Here is a 27868-nt window from a genome sequence, read left to right as displayed (position 1 = left end):
AGGTCCTTCCTATGCCGAAGCCTGCATTCTATCCACTAGACTAGGCTGCTTTTCACTAGGCCTTCCTGCTCTTTGCGGGCAGAGATTGTGTCTATCCATTCCACAGTATTCTACGCTCCTGAGTGCTTAGTACAGTGTTCTGCAGGCAGTTAGCGCTCAATAAATACTGTAAATTGATTTAAGCTCCCCACTTCCCCCACTCTCGCATTTGGTGCTGAAACTAGAGTGGGGAAAGATGTCTGATGCAGAACTTTACCCAGAAACCTATGAGCAATTATTCTACCACTGTGAAACAGAATAATGCATCGAATGCTAAAGGGCTTTTATTTTTCCAAAACATTCTCCCACTGCTTATTTCCTGACATCGTTATAACGTGGCGAGCGGTATGCTTTACTGTGCCCATTTTATAGACAAGGAAATTGAAGCACAGAGAGGTGAAGTCATTTGCCCAAGCTCACACAGCAGGCTTGTGGTCATGGGTTCGAATCCCCGCTCTGCCACTTGTCAGCTGTGTGACTGTGGGCAAGTCACAACTTCTCTGTGCCTCAGTTACCTCATCTGTAAAATGGGGATGAAGACCGTGAGCTTCACGAGGGACAACCTGATCACCCTGTATCTACCCCAGTGCTTAGAACAGTGCTCTGCACATAGTAAACGCTTAACAAATAGCAACATATATATATATATATATGTATATATATATATCTGAGAGTTGAATCCAGGCCTCCTGACTCCCAGATGCATGCATCAGCATAATTCTCCCCTAAATGAAGTTATCAGAAGATGATTGATCTGGTAGTCCCCCAAATTATTTATGGATTTTTTTCTTAATGGTATTTTTAAGCGTTTACATTGTGTCAAGCACTGTACTAAGCAGTGGGATAGATATAAGCTAATCAGGTTGGACACGGTTCATGCCCCACGTGGGGCTTACAGTCTCAATCCTCATTTTACCCCATTTGAGGTAACTGGGACCCAGAGAAGTAACTTCCTTAAGGTCACACAGCAGACATAAGGCAAAGCAAGGATTAGAACTCAGATCCTCTGACTCCCAGGCCTACGGTCTTTCCACTAGGCCACACCACTTCTCTTACATGCCAGCCTTGTTCAGAGAACTGTGTGGGATGCTGGGTCAAGGAAGAAATTGTAAGGAAAGCAGTGTGGAAAAAGCACAGACCCGGGAGTCAAGAGACCTGGGTTCTTAACCCAACACTGCCACTTGCCTGTTGTGTGCCCTTGGGCAAGTCACTTAACCACTGAGAAGCAGCGTGGCTCGGTGGAAAGAGCCCGGGCTTGGGAGTCAGAGGTCATGGGTTTGAATCCCAGCTCTGCCACTTCTCAGCTGTGTGACTGTGGGCAAGTCACTTGACTTCTCTGTGCCTCAGTGACCTCATCTGTAAAATGGGGATTAACTGTGCACCTCACGTGGGACAACCTGATTACCCTGTATCTACCCCAGCGCTTAGAACAGTGCTCTTCACATAGTAAGCGCTTAACAAATACCAACATTATTATTCTCTGTGCCTCGGTTACCTCATCTGTAAAATATGGATAAAATATCCGTTCTCCTCAGATTGCGAGTCTTATGTGGGGCAAGAACTGTGGCTGGTCTGATTACCTTTTATCTACCCCCATGCTTAACAAAGTATTATTATTATTCTTATTACTACTTGGCACATAGCGGGAGCTTAATAAGCATCACGGTTACTATTATTAATACTAATAATAATTATTATTTTTACTAGACTCTATTTGAATAATTGTTTTCCTACAGTTTTCCAGGACTCAAACCCCTATGGTTCACCAAATTAACCCACCGTCTGGAGTTCCAGGTAAGAGATCTTCCATTTGCAGAGAAACTGATTTAGTTACCTTGACTTACACACGGTTCAGTGGACCCTCCTTACTCCCAGCACCTCTTTCCTTTGGCATACTGAGTGCCTGCCTGACAATGATAATCATAACAATAATAATAATAACTGGGGTGTTTGTTAAGAGTGTACGATGTGACAAGCACTGTACTAAGCACCGGGATAGATACAGGCTAATCAAGTCCCACATGGGGTTTACAGTCTTAGTAGGAGGGAGAACAGATATTCAAACCCCATTTTGCAGATGAGAGAACTGAGGCACAGAGAAATGAAGTGACTTGCCCAAGGTCACACAGCAGACAAATCACTCCTGAGACCAGCTGGCCTCTCCTCAGGGGCTTCATGGGGATGAAGGACTGGGGTTGAGAAAGCTGCAAGATTTGCTTTTTCTTTTAATCTCAATGTGTTATCTACCTGCTCCATCACTACGCAGTCCACAGAGATACTAAACCAAGAAAAAGAAAAGGCAGAAACCAAGTCTCTTAGGAAGTCTTTATTTGAGTATTGGAAAACGTAATCCTTCTTCCAGGACTGCTTAATATCGGTGTCCTGCCTTATAGGTGGTTAGAAAGTGGAGAAGAGATTCCCCTTCTTGGGGAATCTTATATCATTTTCTCTGCAAGTCCATCTGCTCTGCTCTGTGGGAATTCCTGGGAGCAGCCATCTCGAGTGAGGCTGAGTCCTAGATGGGAAAGGGAGTCTGGAGCTGAGGAATTCTCCTGAGGGTCTCTCGGTGTCTCGGTAGGCACCTTGGTAGAAAGGATTGTGTTTAGCCCAGTCAGGAATGTGGAAATGACAGGGACTGAGAGCAAGTCACTTAATTTCCCCCCGCCTCCGTTACTTTATCTGTAAAATGGGGATTAAGACGGTGAGCCCAATATGGAACAGGGTCTGTTTCCAACCTGATCATCTTTTATCACCCCAGCACTTAGTAGAGGGCCTGGCAAATAGTAAACACTTAAGAAATACCATTAAAAAATCCTGGGAAGCCATCCCGATGTGTCTTTCTGAGCCGTGGAGCCTGGGCCGAGCCCCAAAGGCAAGCTGGAAAGCATCTGTCCCGGTCTGGAAGCAGTGTGGTCTAATGGAGAGAGCACGGGCCTGGGAGTCAGAAGAACTTGCACTCTGATCCTGCCTCCTCTGCTGTGTGCTGTGCGACTTTGGGCATGCCACTTAATTTCTCTGGGCTTCGGTCACCTCGTCTGTAACCTGGGGATTAAGACTGTGAGTCCCAAGTGGGACACGGACTTGGTCCAATACGATTATCTTGTATCTACTTGAGTGCCTGGCGCATAGTAAATGCTTAACAATTAGCATTAAAACCGAAACAAAGCTGGGATATCTCTCCCTGTACTCTGCTTGGCGAGGATCCCTGCCATGGGGGATCTGGGCCCCAGGGCCTCTGCACGGGAGGATAGAAGGGCTTGTTGGCCCTCAGTGTCACTCCAACGTCATCCAGTACAGAGTCCCAGGACCACAACCAGCATAAACAGCGCCGACAGCAAACCCAAGTCGCCGACACCTGTATTTTGATTTCTAGCAAAACACATGTTTCTCCCTTCCCTTAACCAGGAAGCGTAATACAAATACGAGGCTGGATTATCACTGGAAAGTTGGAGACCTTGGATTTTGGGGTCGAATACATTGACAGGTAAGTGTGTGGGGCATGGGGGGGGGGGGTAACGTGTGAGAGTTCCATCAATCAATCAATGGGTGATATTTATTGAGCGTTATTATTGAGCTTATTGTATGTGGAGCCCTATCCTGGGTAGTTGGGTGAGGACAATATGGTAATGTGATCCCTGCCCACGAGGAACTCACAGACTAGATGGGGAAACAGACATACACGTGTATTAGTGCTGGAGGAATAAGAGAGTATGGGAAACGTACTAAAGTGCTCTGGGGGTGGGGAGGGTATGTGAGAATCAAGTTCTTAAGAGGTAAATATCCAAATGCATAGGCAACTTAGAAGGGAAGGTGAATGGAAGAAATGAGGACCTAGAGAGAGAAGGCCTCCTGGAGGAGGTGTGGTTTTAGTAGAGTTTTGAAGGAGGAGAAAAAGGTACCGACGGGGAAAGGAGGCTCAGGCCAGAGGGAGGATGCGGACAAGGACGTAGCAGAGAGACCAGTGAGATCAAGGTACACTGAGTTGGTTGACATTAGAGGAACGATAATAATAACTGTGGTATTCGTTAAGTGCTTCCTATGCGCAAGGCACCGTAATAATAACAATAATAATAATGTTGGTATTTGTTAAGCGCTTACTATGTGCAGAGCACTGTTGTAAGCGCTGGGGTAGACACAAGGGAATCAGGTTGTCCCACGTGGGGCTCACAGTCTTCATCCCCATTTTACAGACAAGGGAACTGAGGCACAGAGAAGTGAAGTGACTTGCCCACAGTCACACAGCTGACAAGTGGCAGAGCTGGGATTCGAACTCATGACCTCCGACTCTAAAGCCCGGGCTCTTGCCACTGAGCCACGCTGCTTCTCTCGCTGGGGTCGATACGGACAATTCAGGTCGGACCCGGTCCCTGTCCCACGTGGGTCTCACAGTCTCAATCCCCATTTTAGAGATGAGGTAACCGAGGCCCAGAGAAGTGAAGTGACTTGCCCAAGGTCGCAGAGCAGACATGTTGGCAAAGCCGGGATTAGAACCCATAACCTTCTGACTCCCAGGCCCGGGCGCTAGCCACTACGTGGTGCTGAGTGAGGCTGGGTTGTAGTGAGAAATCAGAGAGATAAGGCAGGAAGGAGAGAGCTGATTGAGTCCTTTAAAGCTGTCGGTAAGGAATTTCTGTTTGATGCGGAGGTGGGGGCCGGGGGGCAGCCTTTGGAGGTTTTTGAGGAGTGGGGAGATGTTGACTGAATGTAGAAAATGAAGCCGCATGGTTCAGTGGGAAGAGCACGGGCTTGGGAGTCAGAGGTTGTGGGTTCGAATCCCCGCTCTGCCACTTATCAGTTGTGTGACTTTGGGCAAGTCACTTAACTTCTCTGTGCCTCAGTTACCTCATCTGTTAAAATGGGGATTAAGACTGTGACCCCCCCACACGGGACAACCTAATTGCCTTGTATCTACCCAGCGCTTAGAACAGTGCTTGGCACATAGTAAGCACTGAACAAATACCAAAATTATTATTATTATATTGATGTTATTGATGCCTGTCCACTTGTTTGGTTTTGTTGTCTATTTCCCCACTTCTAGACCGTGAGCCCATTGTTGGGTAGGGATTGTCCCTGTTGCCGAATTGCGCTTAGTACAGTGCTTTGCACATCCTAAACACTCAATAAATACAACTGAATGAATGAAAGAATGAATGGGCGGATTCTAGAGCCGCTGTGAAAGTAGAAGCGACAGGATTTGATGACAGAACGAATGTGTGGGTTGAATGAGAGAGACGAGTTGAGGATAATGCCTAGGTTGTGGGCTCGTGAGGCAGGGAATATGTTGGTTTCACCAAGGGTCGTGGGAAAGTCATGTAGAGGCCAGGATTGGGGAGGGAAGATGAGGATTTCCGTTTTGGACATATTAAGTTAGAGATGTTGGCTTCTGCGTGTTTCTCCCCTTCCAGCTTGGTGTAATTGTGCTGGTGAATTGTGCCACCCTCTAACAGGGGCTTCCCTGACAGCAATAAATTGCAAGCAGTTGGTACTGAATTGCTATTTTCTTCTTTCCGTTTTATGGTCCCTCGTGAGTTGGGCTTCAGCAAACTTTGTTAATGTAATTGCAATGCGTCCATTAAGTTGGTCCATTTATTTACTAGCAACTAGTCACTCTGGGCTCAGTGTGAATTGTACTGTAATTGCATCTGTTTTTCTTCTCTAATCCTCCTCCTCCCCTGCCTCTGGTTTCTTAGGCTGAGAGAAACTCTTTAAGAGGAGGGGGAAAGTAAAGGTTAATCGTACAAACGTCTTTCTTTCGTGGGCAGGGGTAGAAATAACACTAGTCTGATCCCTGGGAGGGTTTGAGAAGAGGAGGTGGGAGATGGTGATCTGGGCAAAATTGGAGTGAGGCTCAGACTAAGTGGGTTTTCCCGAACACAGACGAGATCAGTGAGCAATTTTTTAAAATGGCATCTGTAAGGCATTTACTGTGCGCCAGGCACTGTACTAAAAGCTGGCGTAGATACGAGCTAATCGGGTTAGACGCGGTCCATGTCCCACTTAATAATGTTATAATGTTGGTATTTGTTAAGCGCTTACTATGTGCAGACCACTGTTCTAAGCGCTGGGGTAGATACAGGGTAATCAGGTTGTCCCACGTGAGGCTCACAGTCTTCACCCCCATTTTACAGATGAGGTAACTGAGGCACAGAGAAGTCAAGTGACTTGCCCACAGTCACACAGCTGACAAGCGGCAGAGCCGGGATTCGAAGCCGTGACCTCCGACTCCGAAGCCCAGGCTCTTTCCACTGAGCCACGCTGCTTCTCACTTGAGGTTCATAGTCTTAATCCCCGTTTTACGTATGAGGACACTGAGATATAGAGATGTGAAGTGAGTTGGCCCAGGGCACGCGGCAGACAAGTGGCAGAGCCAGGATTAGAACACATATCCCCTGACTCTCAGGCCCGTGATCCTTCCACTAGGCCACTCTGCTTCATGGTGTTCATTAATCCACCTGCTGTCATCTCACCTTCCTGCTCTAGACTGTAAACTTCTTGTGAGCAGGGATTGTGTTCAACAACTTGGTACGCTCCCAAGCATTTAGTCCAGTGCCCTGCACAAGCGAGACAATCAGGAAATACCACGGATAGACAGATTAATTGCCCTTTTCTCTCATTACATTCCCAATTGTGTACCTTCTCCCAGACACACTTCCTAAATCTCGCTTACTCTTTACTCCCTCTCCTCAAACTCACTGTTCATGTCCGTCCCCACCTCACCAGGAATGACTCTCCCCCGCCTCAGCCAAACCATCCCTCCTTCCATCAAGGCCACTTTCCAGAAAGCCACCTCCCCCAGAAGGCATTTTATGACTTTACTATATCCTCCATCCCTAACCTATTTTAATGTCCATTAAAGATGTAAGCTCCTTAATAGTAATTATGGTACTTGTTAAGCGCTTATTATGTGCCAAGCACGGTTCTAAGCGCTGGAATAGATACAAGTTCATCAGGTTGGACTCTGTCCCTGTCCCACAGAGGGCTCACACTCTTAATCCCCATTTTACAGATGAGGTAACTGAGGCCCAGAGAAGTGAAATGACTTGCTCAAGGTCACAGAGTAGACAAGTGGCAGAGCAGGGATTAGAACCCATGGCCTTCTGACTCCCAGGGCTGTGCTCTGTCCACTGAGTCATGCTGCTAGGTGATTGTGGGCAGGGGTCACGTCTACCAACTTTGTTGACTTGTAGTTTCCCAATCACTTAGTACAGGGTTCTGAACCCAGTAAGTGCTCAGTAAACACTATTGACTCATTGAAATACCACCTTTCCGGTCTACCTTCTTTGAGACACCTTTACACGCTTACAAATTATTGATTTATTTATTGACGTTCAATATTCTCCCTCTTTAAAGTGTCAGTGATTCAATTCACATCTGTGTGCTTTCCTCATTACGGTGTAAGCTTGTAGAGAGCAGGGCCTATTCCTTATACTTCTGTGTGTTCCTGAAGTGTCTAGTACAGTGCCTTGCACCCCGGAGCCCATCTACGGGTACCATTAAAAAGGAGGAGGAGGAGGATGAAAGGAAGGCTTCTGGAAAATTAAGAAACCAAATGATTTACTTCACTCAGACTATTGACTATCAGTGGAAATAAACACGTGTACAGTTACAGAAGGAGGTTGTAGAAACTTGATCCCAGAACTTTTTAAATTAAGAGGCCGTCATGTGTTCTGGATTACTGAGGCACTGCCAGGTCTGGAAACAGGGAATCAATCAATCAATCAATCAATCAATCAATCAATCGATGGTATTTATTGAGTGCCTACTGCAGGTAGAGCATCAGTGTGGCCTGGTGGAAAGAACACGGGCTTGGGAGTCTGTGAGCCCGTTATTGGGAAGGGATTGGCTCTATGTGCTGCTGAATTGTACTTTCCAAATGCTTAGTACAGTGCTCTGCACACAGTAAGCACTCAACAAATACAATCGAATGAATGAATGAGTGAGTCAGAGGATATGGGTTCAAATCCCAACCCTGCCACTTGTTTGTTGTGTGATCTTGAGAAAGTCACTTAATTTGTCTGTGCCTCAGTTACCTCATCTGTAAAATGAGGATTAAAGCTGTGAGCCCCATGTGGGACAGGGCCTGTGTCCAACCTGATTAGCTTGTATCTAAACCAGTACTTAGTACAGTGCCTGGCATGCTGTAGTTGCTTAACAAATGACATTAAAAAAAAAGAGCTGGTAGATACGTTCTCTGCCCATAATGAGTTAACTTGACCTGATGCCCTGCTAAGGTCAAGGATGCTGGGAAACCATTTCCTGGATGTGTCTACAAAATCTGTTATATTGTACACTCCCAAGTGCTTGGTACGGTTCTCCGCACACAGTAAGCATTCAATAAATGCGACTGACTGATCGATTGAAGCCTCGGGGAGGGCCTAAGTCATGAATGCTGAAGAGTGAGAATGAGGACAGGGAAAGTGTCCTGAAGAAGGTGGCGAAAAAATGATGATGAGTTGGAAAATTGGAGGGTGAAAAATAATCAAGACAGTTGGGATTTTTCGGTATGGAGAAGAGAACTCTTAGGACAGTGGGGGTGGAGGAGCGGAGGAGTGGAGGGTGGATTGGAGAAGAGTATAACATTTCAAGCTGCCGTTGTTGGCCTAAGAGCTTTGTCTTATTTACAAATTCTCAAGTGAGGGAACTGGGCTTAAGTTTATCCTAGAATGACCCAAGTACAACTTCTCCTGATCAGGTGCCACGATCCAAAGGGAGAAATCACCAGGCCTTATTACCTGAAGGGAGTTTACCCGTATGTTACCTCAGAAAAACAGTGGGAATGGTTGCCAGGAGGGTTTAAGCTGCTGAGCTTTCTTCCTTCCCTCTCCTCAGCCCTCTGACACTGGAGACCGAACTGGACACGAGGGTCACCCTCTGCTCTCTTATCGACCGACAGACGGGCCTCCGGTGAGTTTCTTCACTTGAGGGAATCTCGTATGGCTAGCCGGGCTGGTCTCCACATTCTGGGAAGGGACACCCAGTCGGCCGGTCCTGAGGATTCCCGGGTGAGACCGGGTAAGACGTTAAGAACACATCCGCAGGGATTCTGGGAGACATCAGGTAAGTCCTTTAATCAGTCTCGGCCTCAGCTTCCTCTTCTGTAAAATGGAAAATAATCCTTACCTCACAGCCAGATGAAATAATTGATGTGAAGGCACCGTGGAAACAGGAAATGAACGTAAGTTTGAATATTCTGATTCATACTCCTCCATAATCAACTTATGCAATTAGTCTATCTCCCAGGGGACAGAATATAACTCAAGATTGTGATGTACTTGAGAAATTTAACCTGATTAGATTCCAGGACATTCTTCATTTCCTACGGAAAATGATCACATACACAGCTGGGTGTGTTCACTCCCTCTCATCCACTTACTGCCCACCGAACCTCTCATATATGTGTATGCAAATGTCTTGTTTCAAGTCTAGATCAGCTCCAGCTCCATTTTGATGCCAATTCCCAGACCTTCTGCAGTCTTCAGGACTTCCCATTGTAGGGCCAGTTCCTGCCTGATCCTTGGCCCGCTTTTACTTATGGTATTTATTAAGCGCTTGGCAGAGTGCAAATACATGTCGAAATAGGCCAGGCATGGGAGTCAGAGGTCATGGGTTCGGATCCCAGCTCTGCCACTTGTCAGCTGGGTGACTATGGGCAAGTCACTTAACTTCTCTGTGCCTCAGTTGCCTCATCTGAAAAACGGGGATTGGAACTGTGAGCCCCATGTGGGACAACCTGACCACCTTGTATCCTCCCCAGCGCTTAGAACAGTGCTCTGCACATAGTAAGCGCTTGACAAGTACCGACATTATTATTATTATTATCATTATGTACTATGTGTACTGTGGTCCATGGAGCTCACAGTCTTAATCTCCAGTTGAGGTACATCTGACATTTGACAGATGAGGTAACTGAGACACAGAGAAGTTAAGTGACTTGTTCAAGATCACGCAACAGACAAGTGGAGGAGCAGGGATTAGAACCCAGGTCCTGCTGACTTGGATCCACTAGGCTAGGCCACGCTGCTTCTTCTTCCTTTCTTCCTTCCTTGCTTCATTCAATCAATCGTATTTGTAGAGTGCTTACTGTAAACCCAGCACTCTACTAAGATGTTGGGACAGTACAACTCAACAGTAGACTGACACATTCCCCGCCCACAAGGAGCTTACCTAAATGTTTACGCTTTTGAGTTTAAATATTTAGGAAAGACAGCTGAGTCATTTGGACTTCTTAGATTCTTTCCTAATAACTTCAATTTTTATTAAACCCCTACTGTGTGCAAAACATTGTGGTAAAGTATTCTTATTACCAAGTGCCAGTCTTCTATGCTATTGCTGCTTTGGTTCAGCATCCTGTTTTCCTTCCTGGTGTCTTTTGCTTGCTTTCAGCTATCCCGTGCGGGAAGCTCATGGAGTCGGGACTCTGCAGTGCCGGGTGGAAGGCAACTATATCGGTACGTTGGGAAATGTCAGCTGTGTTTTTGGTGTTTGGGCCTTCTCCCTTTTTTTCTGAGGAAAAGCATCTGGAGAGATCCACCTCAGCCCAATTTGCTACGTTCTCCGGGGTTCTTTCATTGCAAGGAGAGTAGGCTGTTTATACTACCAAATCACAGTCAATCAGTCAATTCATTATGGGTATTTATTGCGCGCTTAGTGTGCAGAACATTGCACTAAGGACTAAGGAAAGTACACTACAAGAAAGTTGGTAGATGCAATCCCTGTCCACAAGGAAAATAATGATGATGGTGATAATAATAATAATAATTTTGTTTCGTGTAAAGTGCTTACTAAGTGCCATAGACTGTACTGAGCTCTGGGGTAATAATAATAATAATAACGTTGGTATCTGTTAAGCGCTTACTATGTGCAGAGCACTGTTCTAAGCACTGGGGTAGATACAGGGTAATCAGGTTGTCCCCGTGAGGCTATCAGTTAATCCCCATTTTACAGATGAGGGAACTGAGGCACAGAGACGTTAAACGATTGGCCCACAGTCACACAGCTGACAAGTGGCAGAGCCAGGAGTCAAACCCATGACCTCTGACTCCGAAGCCCAGGCTCTTTCCACTGAGCAAGATAATCAGGTCCCACCTGGGGCTCGCAGTTTTAGTAAGAGGCAGAACATGCTTTGAATCCCTAGAGTCAGATAATAATGATTATGGTATTTGTTAAGTACTTACTATGCGTCAGCACTGTGCTAAAGGCTGAGGTGTCTAAAACATGATCAGATCAGACACCGTTCTCACTGTCAATAGGACTGGGGTAGAAGATGGGGTCTGGGGAGCTCTTTGAGTTGATGTAAGTCTCTTCAAGTAACCCACCACAGATTGCCACATGGCCGCCCTCAAAGACTGACAAAAGATAAGCCTACGGTGCTAGAAAGTCAGCCTAAAATTTGACTTGGCAGGCCAGTAACAACATTGAGCATCAACAAGGAGCTTTTCAGCATTAGGGGTAAGGCGTTAGGGTTATTTTAGGCTCAGTTTAGGGTTGGCGTTCCCTCAAGGGTTAGATCTTTAATCCCCAAACCCCATTCATTGGTGAACTGTGTCTGTGGCTTGTTGTGTTCAAGGACTCATCCTTGAAAGGAAAGTGCTGAGAAGCAGTGTGGCCTAGTGAATAGAGCGCGGGCCTGGGAGTCCAAAGGACCCGGGTTCAATCCTGGCTCTGCCGCTTATCTGCTGTGTGGCCATGGGCAATTCACTTAACTTCTCTGGGCCTCAGTGTCCTCATCTGTGAAATGGGGATTGACTACTTGTTCTCCCTCCCCTTTAGACTTTTTTGTTGCCAAGTGGGATGGGCACCTGATTATCTTATATCTACCTAAGGCATAGTACGGTGCTTAGCACATAGTGAGTGCTTAACAAATACCAAATTATTATTTTGGGCGTTAGTGACAGAGTCTTGCTTTGGGCGTGGTGATCGTATGCTGCCCTCGCATGGGGAATTGAACCATCAACTGAGGGTTGGGTTTCGGGGGACTTGTATGGAGCATATTATCTCTGCTGAGGCTCTTTCCTCAAGCGCTGTTTTTCCCACCTCAGGCTCCCAGAATGTTAGCTTCTCCGTGTTCAACAGGGGAAAGTAAGTAATTGGAGGTATTCTGATTTATTTTGTCTTTGTTTATAGAGGTATTGCTAATGTGCCGCTTGCTTTTCTGTAGAGGCTTATAATTTTGTCCCGAGTTTGATTTGAGAGACGTAGGGCCAATCTTTCTATGCAGGGACGATGCGGAATCCTAGCAGAACACTTCATGGGATGGCGGGGACCGTCTTAACTTCCTCAGGCCAAACCCGGCAGGTCAAGGCAAGCTTGCACCCCATGTTTCCGGCCCCCGTTTGGGCTGGGAGGTAGGCAAGGCCATGCAGAGACTGGGCAACTCTTTTTTAACGGTAGTTGTTAAGCACTTATTACATGCCAGCCACTGTACTAAGCGCTGGAGTAGATACAAGTTAATCAGGATGGAGACAATCCCTGTCCCACACAGTCTTAATCCCCATTTTCTATATAGGGTAACTGAGGCCTAGAGACTTGCCCAAGGTCACACAGCAGACAAGTGAAGCAGTGTGGCTTAGTGGATAGAGCGCAGGCCTTAGAGTCAGAAGGACCTGGGTTCTAATCCGGTCTCCACCACATAGCTGCTGTGTGACCTTGGGCAAGTCACTTCACTTCTCTGGGCCTAAAATAGGGATTAAGACTGTGAGTCCCACGTGGGACATAGACCATGTCCAACCTAATTAACTTGTATCTAGCCCAGTGCTTAGCACATGATGAGCGCTTAACAAGCGCCATAATTATTATTATTAAGTGGTGGAGGCGGAATTGGAACCCAGGTCTTTCTGACTTCCAGGCCTGTGCGCTACCCATTAGGCCATGCTGCTTCTCAACTGTGCAGCCGTATGTGCGCGGACATCATGTACTGATGTCAGGAGATTTCCCTTTACAGGCTGGTCAGGCATGGCGGTAGAAACTACACCTTGGCCCCTGGGAAGGCCTAAGGTAGGGATCATTGGGACCTGGCTTTCATCTGGGAAGACACCCCAAAAGTGAGGCTGTGGTGGTGATGGTGAAAAAGCAAAGCGACTTGCCCAAGATCACAAAGCAGACGAGCGGCAGAGTCAGGATTAGAACACAGGTCTTCTGACTCCCATTCTGGGGCTGTTTCTATTAAGCCACACTACATCTTAGTTTCTCCTCCCTACCTTGCCCAAGGTGACCAGAAATCTGGCATTAGTTGACCAGAAATTTGACCATTTTGGCCTGAGTTTGACCAGGTTTCATCTTCTAGCTGCTACCTGTCCGTTCCCGCAACGCCAAGGCTTCCCTCTGGAGCCAGAGTGAGTTTCTGTTCTGCTGAGATAGAGTGCAGCTCCTAAACACTTTCTCCCGTCTCTGAGCTCAGCTCTGCCTTCCGTTTCAGATCATCCGTTCACAAGGATGCGTGGCGGATCAGTGCCAAGCAGGACCTCTTCCTGTATCAAACACACTCAGGTACCTCTTCGCCTCCCTTCCCGCTTTCGGCCAGGACCTTCGCTGCCCGGGTTGCCCACAGTTACCGGTTTTTTTTTAATGCCATTTGCTAAGTGCCGGGCACAGTACTAAACACCGTGTCCCAGCCTAACGAAGTTGGACGTGGTCCCTGTCCTGCGTAGGGCTCGCAGTCTTGATTCCCATTTTACAAACTAAGGAACAGAGGCACAGAGAAATGACTTGCCAGGGCCAGCAGGTAAGTGGTGGAGCTGGAATTAGAACCGAGGTTCTTCTGGCTCCCAAGTCCGTGCTCCATCCACTAGGCCAACTGCTTCTCATTTTAAATCTGCTATTCCATCACGGCCACCCGAACCTCCAGCACAGCTGCAACAAGTGGGTCATGGTTCACTCTCTTTTACCTATATAATCTATATATTGAAGTATTTAGAGATGGTAAAACCAACCTTTACACAGTGCTGCATCCCAGCTGAAAACTGGGAGTCAGTTGCTGAGGACATAACTGTAAGATAACCCTGCCATCGAGAAGAGAGTAGCTCACTTGGAACAAAAGCTTTATAAGGAAAGAGAAACAAGGAGGCAGAAGAAAAGAGAGCACCAGGCGCGGCAAGCATTAGGCGCAACGACACAACAAGGGGCCGCCTTTTTTGAGCACCCATTGTGGCTGGGATTGTGGATCCCATATTGACCTTTTCAGTTGCTCACACACCTAGAGGTGAACTTTACTCTCAGTGATGTCTTCTTTGACTATGAAAGACAACTACATATACAGAGTCACAGACACCTCCCCCCCCGCCGCCGCCCCCAACTCATTTATGTAGTAAACCCTCGGTTTTCTGGCTCATCCTCTAGCTCAGGTGAACAAGGCAAGGGGCAAAGTTTGTGAGTTAGAAAAATGCCCTTGTGGCAAAGATAATAACTGTAATAATAACAACTGTGGTATTTGTTAAGGGTTTCCTATTGCCAAACACCGTACTAAACGCTGGGGTAGATAGAAGATAATCAGGTCCCACATGGGGCTCACAGTCTGAGTAGGAGGGGAACAGGTATTGAATCCCCATTTTGCAGGTGAGGGAACTGAGGCACGGAGGAGTTAAGCGACGTGCCCAAGCTCACACAACAGAGAAGTGGCGGGGCCGGAATTAGAACCCAGGTCTCTGACTCTTAGGCCCATGCTCTATCCATTAGGCCATGCTGCTTCCCGTGTGGGAAGATGGAGGCAGGGAGGTTTCCTCGGCTTAGTCTCCTTTCCATCCGCTTCACTGGCTTACACCTGAGCTAAGTTTCCAGCTCTTGACTGGCTCTACTGGCCAGGCAAGGGCTGGAAACTCAACAGAATGGTCAGTCACCATGAAGGCCATCCCTGGTCTAAGCTTCTTGAAAGAGTTAGTGCTTTTTGTTTCTTCCAGGAGATGGGGCTCTCCGTTCAGTTCCTGGGATGATCCACCCGCTTTTCCCTGATGGCCTCACGTACTCCAGGCCAAACAAGCCATTTTTTCCCCTCAGAAAAATCACCACACTGGAAGGAGGAGGAACATGGTCCCATCTCAATATCCCACTGTGCCTCTGGGGCAGAGGCAGGCAGACAGGGTGGTACATCCAAGGTGGAAACCTATGCTTTGTGCCTCGAGACCCCCAGCCTGGGCAGGGCTGAAACCTCCAGGCCCTGCTCACACCACCAGCCCCGCTCAAAGCCGCCTAATTTAGAGCGTTTGCCTGCCATCTGGTCTATCTCAGTGGAAAGAGCACGGGCTTGGGAGTTAGAGGTCATGAGTTTGAACCCAGGCTCTGCCACTTGTAAGCTGTGTGACTGTGGGCAAGTCACTTAACTTCTCCGTGCCTCAGGTACCTCATCTGTAAAATGGGGATGAACTGTGAGCCTCACGTGGGACAACCTGATTATCCTGCATCTACCCCAGCGCTTAGAACAGTGCTCTGTACATAGTAAGCGCTTCACAAATACCAACATTATTATTATTATCTCACTGCTGACCTCACACCCACGTCCTGCCTCTGGTCTGGAATGCCCTCTCTTGTCACATCTAACAGACAATTACTCTCCCCACATTCAAAGTCACATTTCCTCCAAGAGCCCTTCTCTCATTAAGCCCTCTTTTCTTTTTCTTCCACTCCTTTCAGCATCCACCTGACTTGCTCCCTTTAATCCCCCCTCCCACCCCCACAGCACTTATGTATGTATTTGTAAGTTATTCTTTTCTGTTAATCTCTGTCTCCCCCTCTAGACTGTAAGCTTGTTGTGGGCAAGAAATGTGCCCGTTATACTGTACTCTTCCAAGAGCTTAATCCAGTACTCTGTACAGAGTATTATTATTATGATGATGATGTGGCATCGAGTTGTTTCCAATTCATAGCGACTCTGTGGATATATTTTCTCCAGAACGTCCCGTCTTCAGCCACAGTCTGTAATCTTTCTAACGGTTCTTCTGTTATCGTTGTTATGGTCTCTATCAATCTAGCAGCTGGTCTGCCTCTTTCATGTTTTCCCTGGACTTTTCCTAGCATTAGTATCTTCTCCAGAGAATTAGTCCTCCTCATTATGTGTCCAAAATATGGCGATGTAAGCCAAGCCATTTGGCCTTCCAAAGACCAGTTTGGCTTAATTTGCTAAAATTTGTACAGAGAGGCGTTCAGTAAATATGATCAATTTACTAAGTAGTTGTGAAATGGCACGTGAAGGTACAAAGAGCTTTTAGGGAGGAATGAGAGTGAAGTGGGAATCTTAGCAGTGTCCAGGTGGCATCAGTCATCCCACAGGACCATGGGTTTCTAACTGGCTGGAGTCTAATCTAGAGGCCAACTTTTCCCACCTGCACTTCTGGAGGGATGATCTGTGCTGATCATCTACAGAAGATGCCTTCTGTCTCTCAAGGACCTTGGGCATGGAGGAGCTGCACCACAATATCTATTTTCCTCCTGCAGAAATACGGTCTGTGTTTCCTGAATCCGGCAGCCTCGGGGGAGGAACGGACATCACTATTGCCGGAGACTTCTTTGATCGCCTGGCCCAGGTTGACGTAGCAGGTACCTAAGCTCGACTGAATGCTCTCTTTGCTTTTTAGCCTTTCCGTTGTGCCTTCTCATCCTCTCATTCCCCCATCAGAGAAGCCGAGTGCCTTTAAAGTCCCTTTTCCTTGTCCAAACTACTGAAACCTGCCCTAGAAAAGAGATAAACTGCCCCTAATGGCATAATGGTAGGCAGGATTTAAAAAAGAGAGAAAACGGAGGTTAAGAAAATGGGAGGTGGAGTGAGCTCGTCCTCTAGACTGTAAGCTTGTTGTGGGCAGGGAACATTTCTGCCAACCCTGTTGTACTGTTATTTTGTACTCTTCCAAGCACTTAGTACAGTACTCTGTCCACAGTAAGCACTTAATAAATAGGATTGGTTAGGGGGAAGGGAAAGGAGCAGGAAAGAGCGGGGAGACAGAGAAGGAAGGAGAAACCTCATGAACGTTTTTTGATGTCATGTCACTAAGAATATTCATTCTATCATATTTACTGAGTGCTTACTGAGTGTAAAGCACTGTACTAAGTGCTTGGGAGAGTACAATATAACAATAAAACAGACACATTCCCTGCCCACAACGAATTTACAGTTTAGAGGGCAAGACAGACAATATAAATAAATATTTTGTGGCGAAAATATGACCCTATTTGGAAAAAATAATAATAATGATAATACTAGTATTCATTAAGTGTTTATTATGTGTAAAGCACTGTACAGTGCGCTGGGGTAGATACAAGATAATCCCTGTTGCACCCGGGACATGCAGTCTGTGTTAGGGTGAGAACAGGTTTTGACTTTCCTTTTTATAGCTGAGGAAACTGAGCCACTCTACGGAACCCGACTGGATTAATCGTGTCTAGTTGCGTGGGCTGGCATCGCACTGGGCACCCCCAAAGCCCCTGGCCTCCAGGGCATCTGCTTATTGTGAGCTGGTCCCTGCTCTCTCCCTCTTGCTTTGTGGCTACCAGGTGTCCCGTGCCACATCCGATACGTTTCTCCCCGGACGATCAAGTGCACCACTGGGCCGGTGGCGGAGGGGACGAGGCTCCCGGGCCTTCACCCAGGTAAGTGGGCTTCCAGGAGGGCAACAGCCTTGCCGACCATGAGTGGCCGGGGTGAAAGATGTGAAGACGGTAGTCTGCAGAGTTCAGCTTCGAGCCCTCTTTGCAGGCACCAGATGGGGCCTTGTTCAGGGCTCTTCCTCCCGGTGGGGTGGATCTCCTGAGGGGAAAGAATGGTTCGTTCATTCATTCATTCATTCATTTATTCATTCAATCATATTTATTGAGCGCTTACGGTTTGCAGAGCACTGTACTAATCAATTTGCCATTGTTTTTACGAGATGTTCTTCCCCTTGACTCTATTTATCGCCATTGTTCTCGTCTGCCTGTTTCCCCCGATTAGACTGTAAGCCCGTCAAAGGGCAGGGACCGTCTCTATCTGTTGCCGACTTGTACATTCCAAGCGCTTAGTACAGTGCTCTGCACATAGTAAGCGCTCAATAAATACTATTGAATGAATGAATGAATGAAAAGTACAACTCAGCAACACATAGAGACAATCCCTGCCCACAAAGGGCTCACAGTCTAGAAAGGGGGAGGCAGACAACAAAACAAGTAAACATCAGTAGCATCATTATAAATAAATAGAATTATAGGTGTACACCCATCACTAGCAAAAATAAATAGAATTACAATTATAAATATGTGCATATATATATAAATGCTGTGGGGTGGGGAATAATAATGATGGCATTTGTTAAGCGCTTACTATGTGCAAAGCACTGTTCTAAGCGCTGGGGAAGATACAAGGTGATCAGGATGTCCCATGTAGGACTCACAGTCTTAATCCCCATTTTACAGTTGAGGGAACTGAGGCCTAGAGAAGCGAAGTGACTTGCCCACAGTCACACAGCTGATAAGAGGCAGAGTCGGAATTCGAACCCATGACCTCTGGCTCCCAAGCCCGTGCTCTTTCCTCTGAGCCACGCTGGAAGGGAGCAAGTCGGGGCGATGGGGAGAGGAGGAGGAGGAGCAGAGGAAAAGCAGGGCTCGTTTGGCCTGGAGCATGTCAGGCCGGCAGAGAAAACCGGTCGGTCACCCCAGGCACTGAACCGAGAGCCCCCATCTCATAGCAGAAACAAAAAGCACCAACTCTTTCGAGAAGCTTAGACCTTCCTGCTGGCTGACCAGTCTGCGGTTTCCTCCTCCAGGAGGCATTCCCTGATTCATTCCTTATCTTCCTGTTCATGCTGCCCCATCCACTTGTCCCCTTTGTCGTCCTCCCTTCCCTTCAGTCCCTTTTCTTTTCTCCTTTCTTCCCCTTTTTTCCCCTACGCCCTTTAGCTCGTTAGCCCTACCTACGATGACCAGATCTTTGACCACCTTCATCGTCATTAATGGTATATATTGAGTGCACATTGTGTGCAAAGCACTGTATTAAGCACCTGGGAGGGTACTATGCAACAGAGTTGGTAGGCACATTCCCTGCCACCGTGATCTTACTTTAATCCCTATCTCCTCTCTCTTTTGGCATCTTCCTTTCTCTGCCCTATCTCTCCACCCCCCCCCCCCCTTCTTTTGGTCATCTTAGGATTTCTATCTCCTTTCCATCTCTTTCTTTCTCTTCCCCTCCGATTTGTCTTTTTCTTTCTTCTCACAGGTGCACAGCTCCTCAGGGACAGACTTACTCTGTTACACTCTCCCAAGCACTCGATACAGTGCTCCGCACACAATGAGCGCTCCATATAAATACCATTGATTGGATGGAGTGAATGAATCAGATCGATTCAGTTTTTTCCTAGAACCAGCCTAGTTTCCTTCCCAGAGAAGACACGCCACAAGGGGATGGGCTTATCGTTTGGGATTTATTGGTCTCTTTGCGTTTCAGTGATCGGTGTCTTGCAGGTAACCGCGGGCTTCTTTTCGAAGTTGGGGATGTTCCCGAGGGTTCGGATGGAACGGAGGCCAAGCCTCCCGACGAGTGGCAGGTTGTTCCCAGTGCCAGCTCGCCCCTGGGATTCGGGTCGGCGGAAGGGCAACGCTTCAGGTAGGAAGATTCCAGAGCAGGTGTGAGACCTCTGGGGCCAGCGGGCTGGGCCTTCAACTCCAAGGCAGGCGGGCAGCACTGGGGCACGAGAGCGAGGAAGGGTGTGGGTGCCGGCGACAAGATTTTTGACATAGCTGTTATAGGAGCTCCCGTTCAAATTACCCACAGAGCTGGATCCCTTTGGGCAAGTCCTTAGTTATGCCTGTGGTGTCACTATGTTGGTGAGAAGCGGGGTGGCCTAATGGATAGGAGGTCCCGGGTTCTAATCCTCATTCTGCCACATGTCTGTTCATGCAGTGGGAAAGTCACTTCACTTCTCTGGGCCTCAGTTACCCCACCTGTAAAATGGGGATTGAGACTGTGAGCCCCACATGGGACAGAGACTGTGTTCCACCCGATTTTGCTTGTATCAACTCCAGCGCTTAGAACAGTGTCAGGCACATAATAAACACTTCACAAATAACACAATTAATAAGAAGCAGCGTGGCTCAGTGGAAAGAGCCCGGGCTTGGGAGTCAGAGGTCATGGGTTCGAATTCCGACTCTGCCTCTTATCAGCTGTGTGACTGTGGGCAAGTCACTTCGCTTCTCTGTGCCTCAGTGACCTCATCTGTAAAATGGGGATTAACTGTGAGCCTCACGTGGCACAACCTGGTTACCCTGTATCTACCCCAGCGCTTAGAACAGTGCTCTGCACATAGTAAGCACTTAACAAATGCCAACATTATTATTATTATTAATAATAACAATTGTTGAGCACTTACTATGTGCCGGACACCTTATTAAATAGTGGGGTAGATACAAGCAAATTGGGATGGACATAATCCCCATCCCCAGTGGGGTTCACGGTCTTGATTTCCATTTTACAAATGAGTCACTGAGGCACAGAGAAGTTAAGTGACTTGGCCAAGGTCACACTGCAAACAAGTGACAGATCTGGAATTAAAACCCAAACTCCTATGCTCTATCCACTAGGTTATGGGGCTTCTCCCCTATCAAAGGCAACTAGTCGTGCCTTTGCTGGCCTTTGTTTTTGGCAGGCACAGATGGGGTTGAAGCAGCTTATCGGGTCTGCTGGAGCACCTAACAATATTAGCAGGACCCCAAGGAATTCATCCAGCTGGGAGGGATGGAGGGATGGAAAAGGGTAGAGACACTGTGAAGGAGAAGGGATGAGGAGGGGTAGGGAAGTCAGAAGGGAGGATGGATGATGAAGCTGCAAAGGAGGAGGGTTGGGGGGAGCCAGGAAGGAGAAAGGGTGGGGAAGAAAGGATGGAGGAGTGGTGGAAAGGCTGAGAGGGAGAAGGGATAGTCTAAACTATTAAGCTCAGGACAGGAAGTATCAGAACCTTGTGGATAACTTTCAGGTGTCATATGACTCTCAGAAATTATACAAGCCCCTCCTCCCCCCGAATATCTGTGGCACCTGGTCAAACTTACCAGTGGTCCAGCCTTCCCCTCTGGACCCCCTCTTCCAGCTTAAGGGAGCACAAGCCCCTCCTTGTTGGAGATCAACAGATCACTTTCTCCCATCTAGATTCCTAGGAAAACTAACTAGGAAGGGAATGGAAGAGAGAAAATATTACTACTTTCCTCAATAGGAACACTATGCATCCTCATACGGACTTCCCTAGTTTCCTTCAGATGCTGAGCATTTGGGCGAGTTCTTATTGGCATATCTGGCCATCAGAGATTCCTCCTGTGCTATCGTGTGGAGGCATAAGCCCAGGGGCTCCATCTGTGCCCATTTGAGACCTCCAGGGGGCTAATGGAACTCGGATTTCTATCGGTTTGAAGGCCAGGCACTGCAGACGGGGACGATTTTGTGCCGAGTTACCTGTGGCCAGGCTTTGCACGCTACACCAGTGTGATTGATAAACATTTCCTTCCGTGATTCAGCTGCCCTGAGCCTCCACACTTCCTTGGCCTTGTGAAAGATGAAACCATAAACTTAAAGGTGTATGAAAGAGACTCGGCAGGGCCAGAGATAAACAGCTAGGCTGTGAGGAGTCCGGCTAGGGGGTTGGTGAATCAGAGGTTTACTGTAAGGAGTGACTGCTCTTAGTTTGCAGACTGGGGATCCAGTTTATCTTCTCAAAAAGGAACCCTGTTGCCTGTTAAAGGTGTCTGGGCTTTGCTTTTCCTCCGAAGATCCTGGTTTTTCCCCTATATTTCCCAGGGCTCTGCTCCGTGGCTTCTTTGTGGCTCCAGAGACAAATAATTACACATTCTGGATCCAGGCAGATAATAAGGCCTCTTTGTATTTCAGCCATTCACAAGACCCAAGAACAAAGGTAATTTTCACTTTCTTGATCAAAATCACAATCACCACCAATTCACTCTAGGTTATCTTCTTGAGAGTGACTGCTTTCTCCTTCCCTCATCTGGAATTAAGATAGCCAGGTGGGTTATCTCAGGTGAAAGAAAATAATAATTATGGTGCTTGTTAAGCACTAGTTATCTGCTAAGCACTCTGCTAAACACACAGTACAATCAGATCACAGATCATATGGGTTCACGGTCTAAAGGGGAGGGGGAATAGGTATTTTATCTCTATTTCACAGATGAGGTAACTGAGACATAAGATCACGCAGCAGGCACGGGGCACAGCTGGGAGTAGAATGTAGGTTTTCTGACTCCAGCATTTTCTTCTCTGGACTGTGCTGTTTCTCCAAAGAAGTGACACGGAAAACCACGAGGTTTATGAGGAAAAAACCCCCAGAAGTTTGAGGTAGGATGTGAGTTATTGCTTAGAGGGATCATTCTAAGATACTTCTTGTATAAATATGATGGAGACAGGATAAGCAGGAATCCTAATCAGTTATTAGGATGAGAAAGGAGTCATTGATTATTTAAAAGAGCTATTTTAATCAAGGGGATTTTGATGCAATACAGTCCTGGAAAAGATGTTGTTTACCTACATGCCTCTTCCAGGGTAGGCTCATTAGAAGCTACTCTCTCTCAGCCCCTTCCAAATAAAAACCTCAATTAGCCTCATGTGGTGGTCATTAACCTGAAAGTCACTGAACCAATCCAAGCCAATCAGAGAAGAGATTAAGGAGAAAGGGAGAGGAAATGAAGCTTTGAGTGTAGTCTGTCTAAGCAGACAAGGCTGGAAAGCTACCAGGTTTCTTCTCAAGAAGGTTTTGGTTCCAGGATTTGTACGGGAAGAAACTTAGCAAGCTGGAATGCTTAGGTGAAGCTGCAGAAATCAAAAGGAACAAATAAGTGATGAAGAGGTAACCCCAAAATAGATCTGAATGGTTAAAGGAGCTGTAGAATCATAGGAGCTGGCAAATGGATGATTAAGAATTTATATTTAAGTTCTCACCGTGCCAAACACTGTATAAAGTGTTGAGGTAGATCCAAGATAAGAAGGTCCTACATGGGGCTCACAATCTTAATTCCCATTTTACAGATGGGGTAATTGAAGTACAGAGAAGGGGAGTGAGTTGTCCAAGGTGATACAACGGAGAAAGTGGAGAAGTGGGGATTAGAACCTAAGCCCTCTGATTCCTGGGCCCTTGCTCTTTCCATTAGGCCATGCTCATTAGCCAAGGAAGGCCTCCTGGAGAAGGTAGCTGGCTTTTTGATTCACTGGGGATGGGAGAGTCAGGGCCCGAGAAAGATTAGAAGAACTTGGGTGGAAGGAAGAGCTCCAGCTGAGGTAAAGGGGGAAAAGAAAGCTGCTAAGAGAGAGTCTTCAAGCCAGTTCTCAGGAGTTTTGTTTTATGGGTGAAGAATTGGGGAGACATTTGAGCAGGTATGTGCTGTTTTTTGAAAGGCCTTTTAAGAGAGTGTGTTAGTCCCCTTTCCCAGTAAGGGACCCACTTAACTTCTTTGAAACTGAGCACAGCAGTCTCTTGAAAGTCTCATCCCCCTGATTTCAGGAGGAAGCTGTCTTTACACTTCTCCACCAGAGTGAAAGACAGAGTGGAGAGATTTGGAGGTGATGCGGTTGTGTTTGTCCATTCAATTATATTGAGCGCTTACTGTGTGCAGAGCACTGTACTAAGTGCTTGGGAGAGTACAATAAAAAAAAAACCAGACATATATTCCCTGCCCACAATGAGTTTATAATCTAGAAGAGGAGACGTACATTAATATAAATAAATTACTCATCTTTGCCTTTGGCCTTAGGTGAAAGTGGCCTCAATTCCAGCAGGCACCGCTGATTGGTTTGACTCCTGGGAGAGAAATGGAGATGAAGAGGCCTGGCAACCCAAGTCCCAGAAGTTGGAGCTGACTGGGGGGCGGCGATACTACCTGGAGGCAGTACATCATGGGATGTCTCCCGGCCAGGGGATGAGAATTGGGGTGCAGATCCACAACACCTGGCTGACCCCCAAGGTGGTCAACACCTACCTCCGAGAGAAGCACCAGATCCGAGCCAGCGCGGTCCAGCTTCCAGAGATCCAGGTCTGCTTCCTTCTCACACCCCTGAGGTCCCAGGTCCTGGGGTTCAGCTGTCCAGAGTGGGGTGCAATGGAGGCGCCTGGACCCCAATCTGGTGCTGGCGTTTCTGGGTCCCCTGGGCTGCTCTGGGTAGTGGGGTGTTTGGGGGTTGGGAGAAAGACACGCTCTGCCTGAACCAGGCTAGGTGGTGCCAGCCACGGGAAGCCCCAGAATGAGCTTAAAGGGAAACTCTCCTCTGAGTCTTAGAGGATTCCCTAACTTGAGGCTTTGAGGATTCTCTAACTGGCCCTAACTCTCATTTGTAGGCATTATAACAATATTAATAATACCTGTTAAGTGCTGTCTGCCAAGCGCTGTAGTAGATTCAGGATAATCAGGTCAGAGACGGTCCTCGTCCCACATGAGGCTCACAGTCTGAGCTACAGATGAGGAAACTGAGGCACAGAGAAGTTGTGATTTGCCCAAGGCCATGCAGCAGGCAAGGGAAAGAAGTGGGATTAGAACCCAGGACTTCTGGCACCCAGGCCTGGGCTCCTTCCATGGGGCCATGCTGCTTTGACCCCAAAATTGACCTGCTTACAGAGGAGCCCTCCAAACTGGTTAGGCAGCTGGCCCTCAGACCTGAACCCACCCTGTTATCTTCCCTAGTCAAGACCCACTCCCTGGCTTGGCCTATGTGACTTGAGCTGTTTCAGAGACTGGTTCTGGGTGACCTTTGGTTTTCCTTGGGATGCTTTAAACACTTCTTGTGGGGGGGGGGGGGCGGATGGGAGTGATAGCAGGATTTGTTGATTGTACTGGTGGCCCCCGAAGCACCCCTAATTAAGGTTTCAGTCCATCAGTCTAGTATCTCCAGTTTCAGAGGGTGATTGAGAGGTTATTTTGTGTGATAGGTGGATTTTAATAGTATTTATTGAGTGCTTACTATGTGCAGAGCACTGTCCTACACGCTTGGGAGAGTAAACTACAATGAAGTTGCTAGAGAAGAAGCATGGCCTAGTGGATAGAGTCCGGCCCTGGAAATCAGAACAACCTTGGTTCTACTCCCGCCTCTGCCGCTTGTCTGCTGCGTGACCTGAGGCAAGTCACTTCACTTCTCTGTGCCTCAGTCATCTCAGCTGTAAAAAGGGATTAAGACTGTAAACCCTACGTGGGACAGGGACTGTGTCCAATCGATTGGCTCGTGTCCACCCCATAACTTGGTACAGTGGCTGGCACATAGTAAGTGCTTAATAAATAGCACGGTAATTATCATTAGACACATTCTCTCCCCCCAGTGAGCTTACCGTCTAGAGACACGTAGCATAAGCGGTCATGAAAGTGACATTCTGGCTCCATGTGTTTGTCAGCTGTGGGGGATGTGGTCCAGTCCTGTTCGCCCTAAATGATTCATTTTGGTCTCTCGCCCTTTGAGATGCTGACTTTGTCTGGCCCTGGAGACTTCCGCCTCTCCTGGGGCCATGCGGCTAGCCAGCCGGTGCCTGCCAATGCCACTGCCCATCAGGTACGTGCGGGGCCCTGTTGGAGTGGCCAAATTATTTTCCTGCTCCAGGGAGCCCTTTCCGGAGGGTAGATCCTGCACGTGTTTCTGTTCTACAGATCCAAGAGGCAATAGAGGAGATGCTGGCGGTGAAGTGTGAGTTGAAACCTCAGCACGCCAGGGTTCTCCTCCGGTTTGGATTCGAGCAAGGTACTGCTGGGCTTGGCGTGGGATGAGCTGTGGATTCTCTCCGTTTGCCTCTGGGAACCCTCTGGAGACCTGACTAGGAGAAGGCACTCTGGACTCCTATGAGAAGGGGCCACAGAGAGGTGTATCTTAAATGGGTTGATAGTTTTTCTCGAGCAACTGCTGTGGGCAGAACACTGTTCTAAGCACTCGGGACGGTACGCTAGGGTCGATAGACCCCAATCCTGCTCTGAAGAGGCTTACAATCTAGCAAGGGTGACGGTCTCTAAAACTTACGGTGGGGGCAGGTGGAATGGTTCCTCTGAGTCAGCGGACTGGACACTTCATTCCATCGTATTTATCGGTGCTTACAGTGCAAAGCACTGTACTAAGCACTTGGGAGAGTGCAATACCACAACACAGATACATTCCCTGACACTCTCTCTGCTCTCCGGCCTGACACTGCCTAACGAGTCAGAGATCAGAATGGTAATAATAAATATAGTAATGATAATGATATCACAGAGCTCAGAATGATCATGATAAATGTAGTAATGATAGTGGTATAGTGATTAGAATAGTAACGATAAATATAATGATACTGGTATCATAGGGATCATAATAATAGTATTATAGAGATCAGAATGGTAATGTAAATATCATGGTAATGGTATTATGGAGAGCAGAATAATGATAAATATGATAATATCACAGAGAGAATAGCAGAGATCAGAATAGTAAGCGATAAATATGATAATGTTAATATTAGCATTGAGATCAGGATAGTAATGATAAATAGAATGACAGTGCTATGTCAGAGATCAGAGTAATGGTAAATATAATAGTGGTATCACGGAGGCCAAAATATTAATAATATAATGATGGTATTGTCACAGATATCAGAATATTAACACAATAATAGTAATGGTATTATCCTAGAGACCAGAATATTAATGGTAATTATAATTATGATTATGGTATAATGGCATTAAATGCACTGTATAAGATGCTGGGGGTAGATCAGACCAGACATGATCCCTGTCCCATTTAGGGCTCCCAGGCTGAGGGAGAAGAGATGATGAATCCCCATTCTAGAGGTGAAGAAATTGAGGCACCGAGAAGTGAAGTGACTTGTCCAAGGTAACGCAGCAGACACGTAGCGGAGCAAGGATTAGAACCCAGGTCTCCTGGCTCCCAGGCTCATGCTCCTCTGACTAGGCCACCCTGTGACCTGTTCATATGGGAACCACTAGAAAAACCAGTGAAGGTGCTAATGTGGAAGTGGATTATTCTGGTCCATATGAGACTGAACGATGTACATTTCCCTTTAGTGGTACAGTGCGTTCTGTTCCCAGCTCTGCCACTTGCCTGCTCTGTGACCTTGGGTAAGCCACTTAACTTCCTGTGCCTCAGTTACTTCATCTGTAAAACGGGGATTAAGACGGTGAGCTCCATATGGGACAATGGATTGTGTCCAACCTGATTAGATTCTATCTACCCCGGCCCTAAGAATAGCGCCTAGTGCTTAACAAATCTTTCCAAAAAAAAAAAAATAAAGGGTATGAGGGAATAGAGGATCAAATTCTGAAGCCAGTTCCTTGCTGAGTGTCCAGTGGGCAGTTCCTGAGGATGTTATCTGCTCCAGAGGCTGCTGTTTCCCTGCTTTAGGCACAACTCTCGTTTTGTTTTTGTCATCGATAGGCGTGGCCCATTCCGGCTCTGATGGGACACTCACTAGTGGGACAGAGCCCTTCTGTGGAAGGTTCAGCGTCGGTCAGCCCCAAATCCTTCTCAGACTATCTCCGTCCTCAGGGACGAAATACCAGCTCCGTCAATATCCCCATGTAAGTTGTAGCTCTGGTTATGCAGCATTTGGGAGTTTCCTCCACACGCGCTCCTTTGCCCTTCCAATAAGCCTGAGGTAAGGAGGAAAGGTACGTAGAGGCAGCATGGCGTAGTGGATAGAGCATGGGCCTGGGAGTCAGAAGGTCGTGGGTCCTAATCCCGGCTCTGCCCCTTGTCTGCTGTTGGACCTTGTAAAGCAAGTCACTCTACTTCTCTGTGCCTCATTTACCTCATCTGTAAAATGGGGATTGAGACTGAGCGCCTAATGTGGGACAGAGACTGTGTCCAACCCCATTTGCTTGTATCCACCCCAAGGCCTCATACAGTGCCTGGCATATAGGAAGTGCT

General features: G+C 47.3%; 1 protein-coding gene across 7 annotated transcripts in view; it reads left to right on the top strand.

Moving 5' to 3' along the window:
* Nucleotides 1-27868, top strand: part of PKHD1 (PKHD1 ciliary IPT domain containing fibrocystin/polyductin) — a 344877-nt gene that overhangs the window by 15447 nt on the left and 301562 nt on the right. For all 7 annotated transcript variants that reach the window (XM_029050691.2, XM_029050690.2, XM_029050688.2 and 4 more), the window contains 14 exons: nt 1776-1833; nt 3445-3523; nt 8869-8943; nt 10423-10487; nt 12078-12117; nt 13454-13524; nt 16462-16563; nt 17515-17610; nt 19453-19594; nt 21773-21887; nt 23734-24012; nt 25424-25513; nt 25609-25699; nt 27377-27519. In XM_029050691.2, the coding sequence (XP_028906524.1) occupies nt 1776-1833; nt 3445-3523; nt 8869-8943; nt 10423-10487; nt 12078-12117; nt 13454-13524; nt 16462-16563; nt 17515-17610; nt 19453-19594; nt 21773-21887; nt 23734-24012; nt 25424-25513; nt 25609-25699; nt 27377-27519 (1446 nt within the window). The remainder of the gene's footprint in view (nt 1-1775; nt 1834-3444; nt 3524-8868; nt 8944-10422; nt 10488-12077; nt 12118-13453; nt 13525-16461; nt 16564-17514; nt 17611-19452; nt 19595-21772; nt 21888-23733; nt 24013-25423; nt 25514-25608; nt 25700-27376; nt 27520-27868) is intronic.

The sequence above is a fragment of the Ornithorhynchus anatinus genome, chromosome X1 (assembly GCF_004115215.2).
Source record: "Ornithorhynchus anatinus isolate Pmale09 chromosome X1, mOrnAna1.pri.v4, whole genome shotgun sequence".
Classification (NCBI taxonomy): Eukaryota; Metazoa; Chordata; class Mammalia; order Monotremata; family Ornithorhynchidae; genus Ornithorhynchus; species Ornithorhynchus anatinus.
Note: the sequence above shows the minus strand (reverse complement) of the source record. Positions and strands in the feature narration are given on the sequence as shown.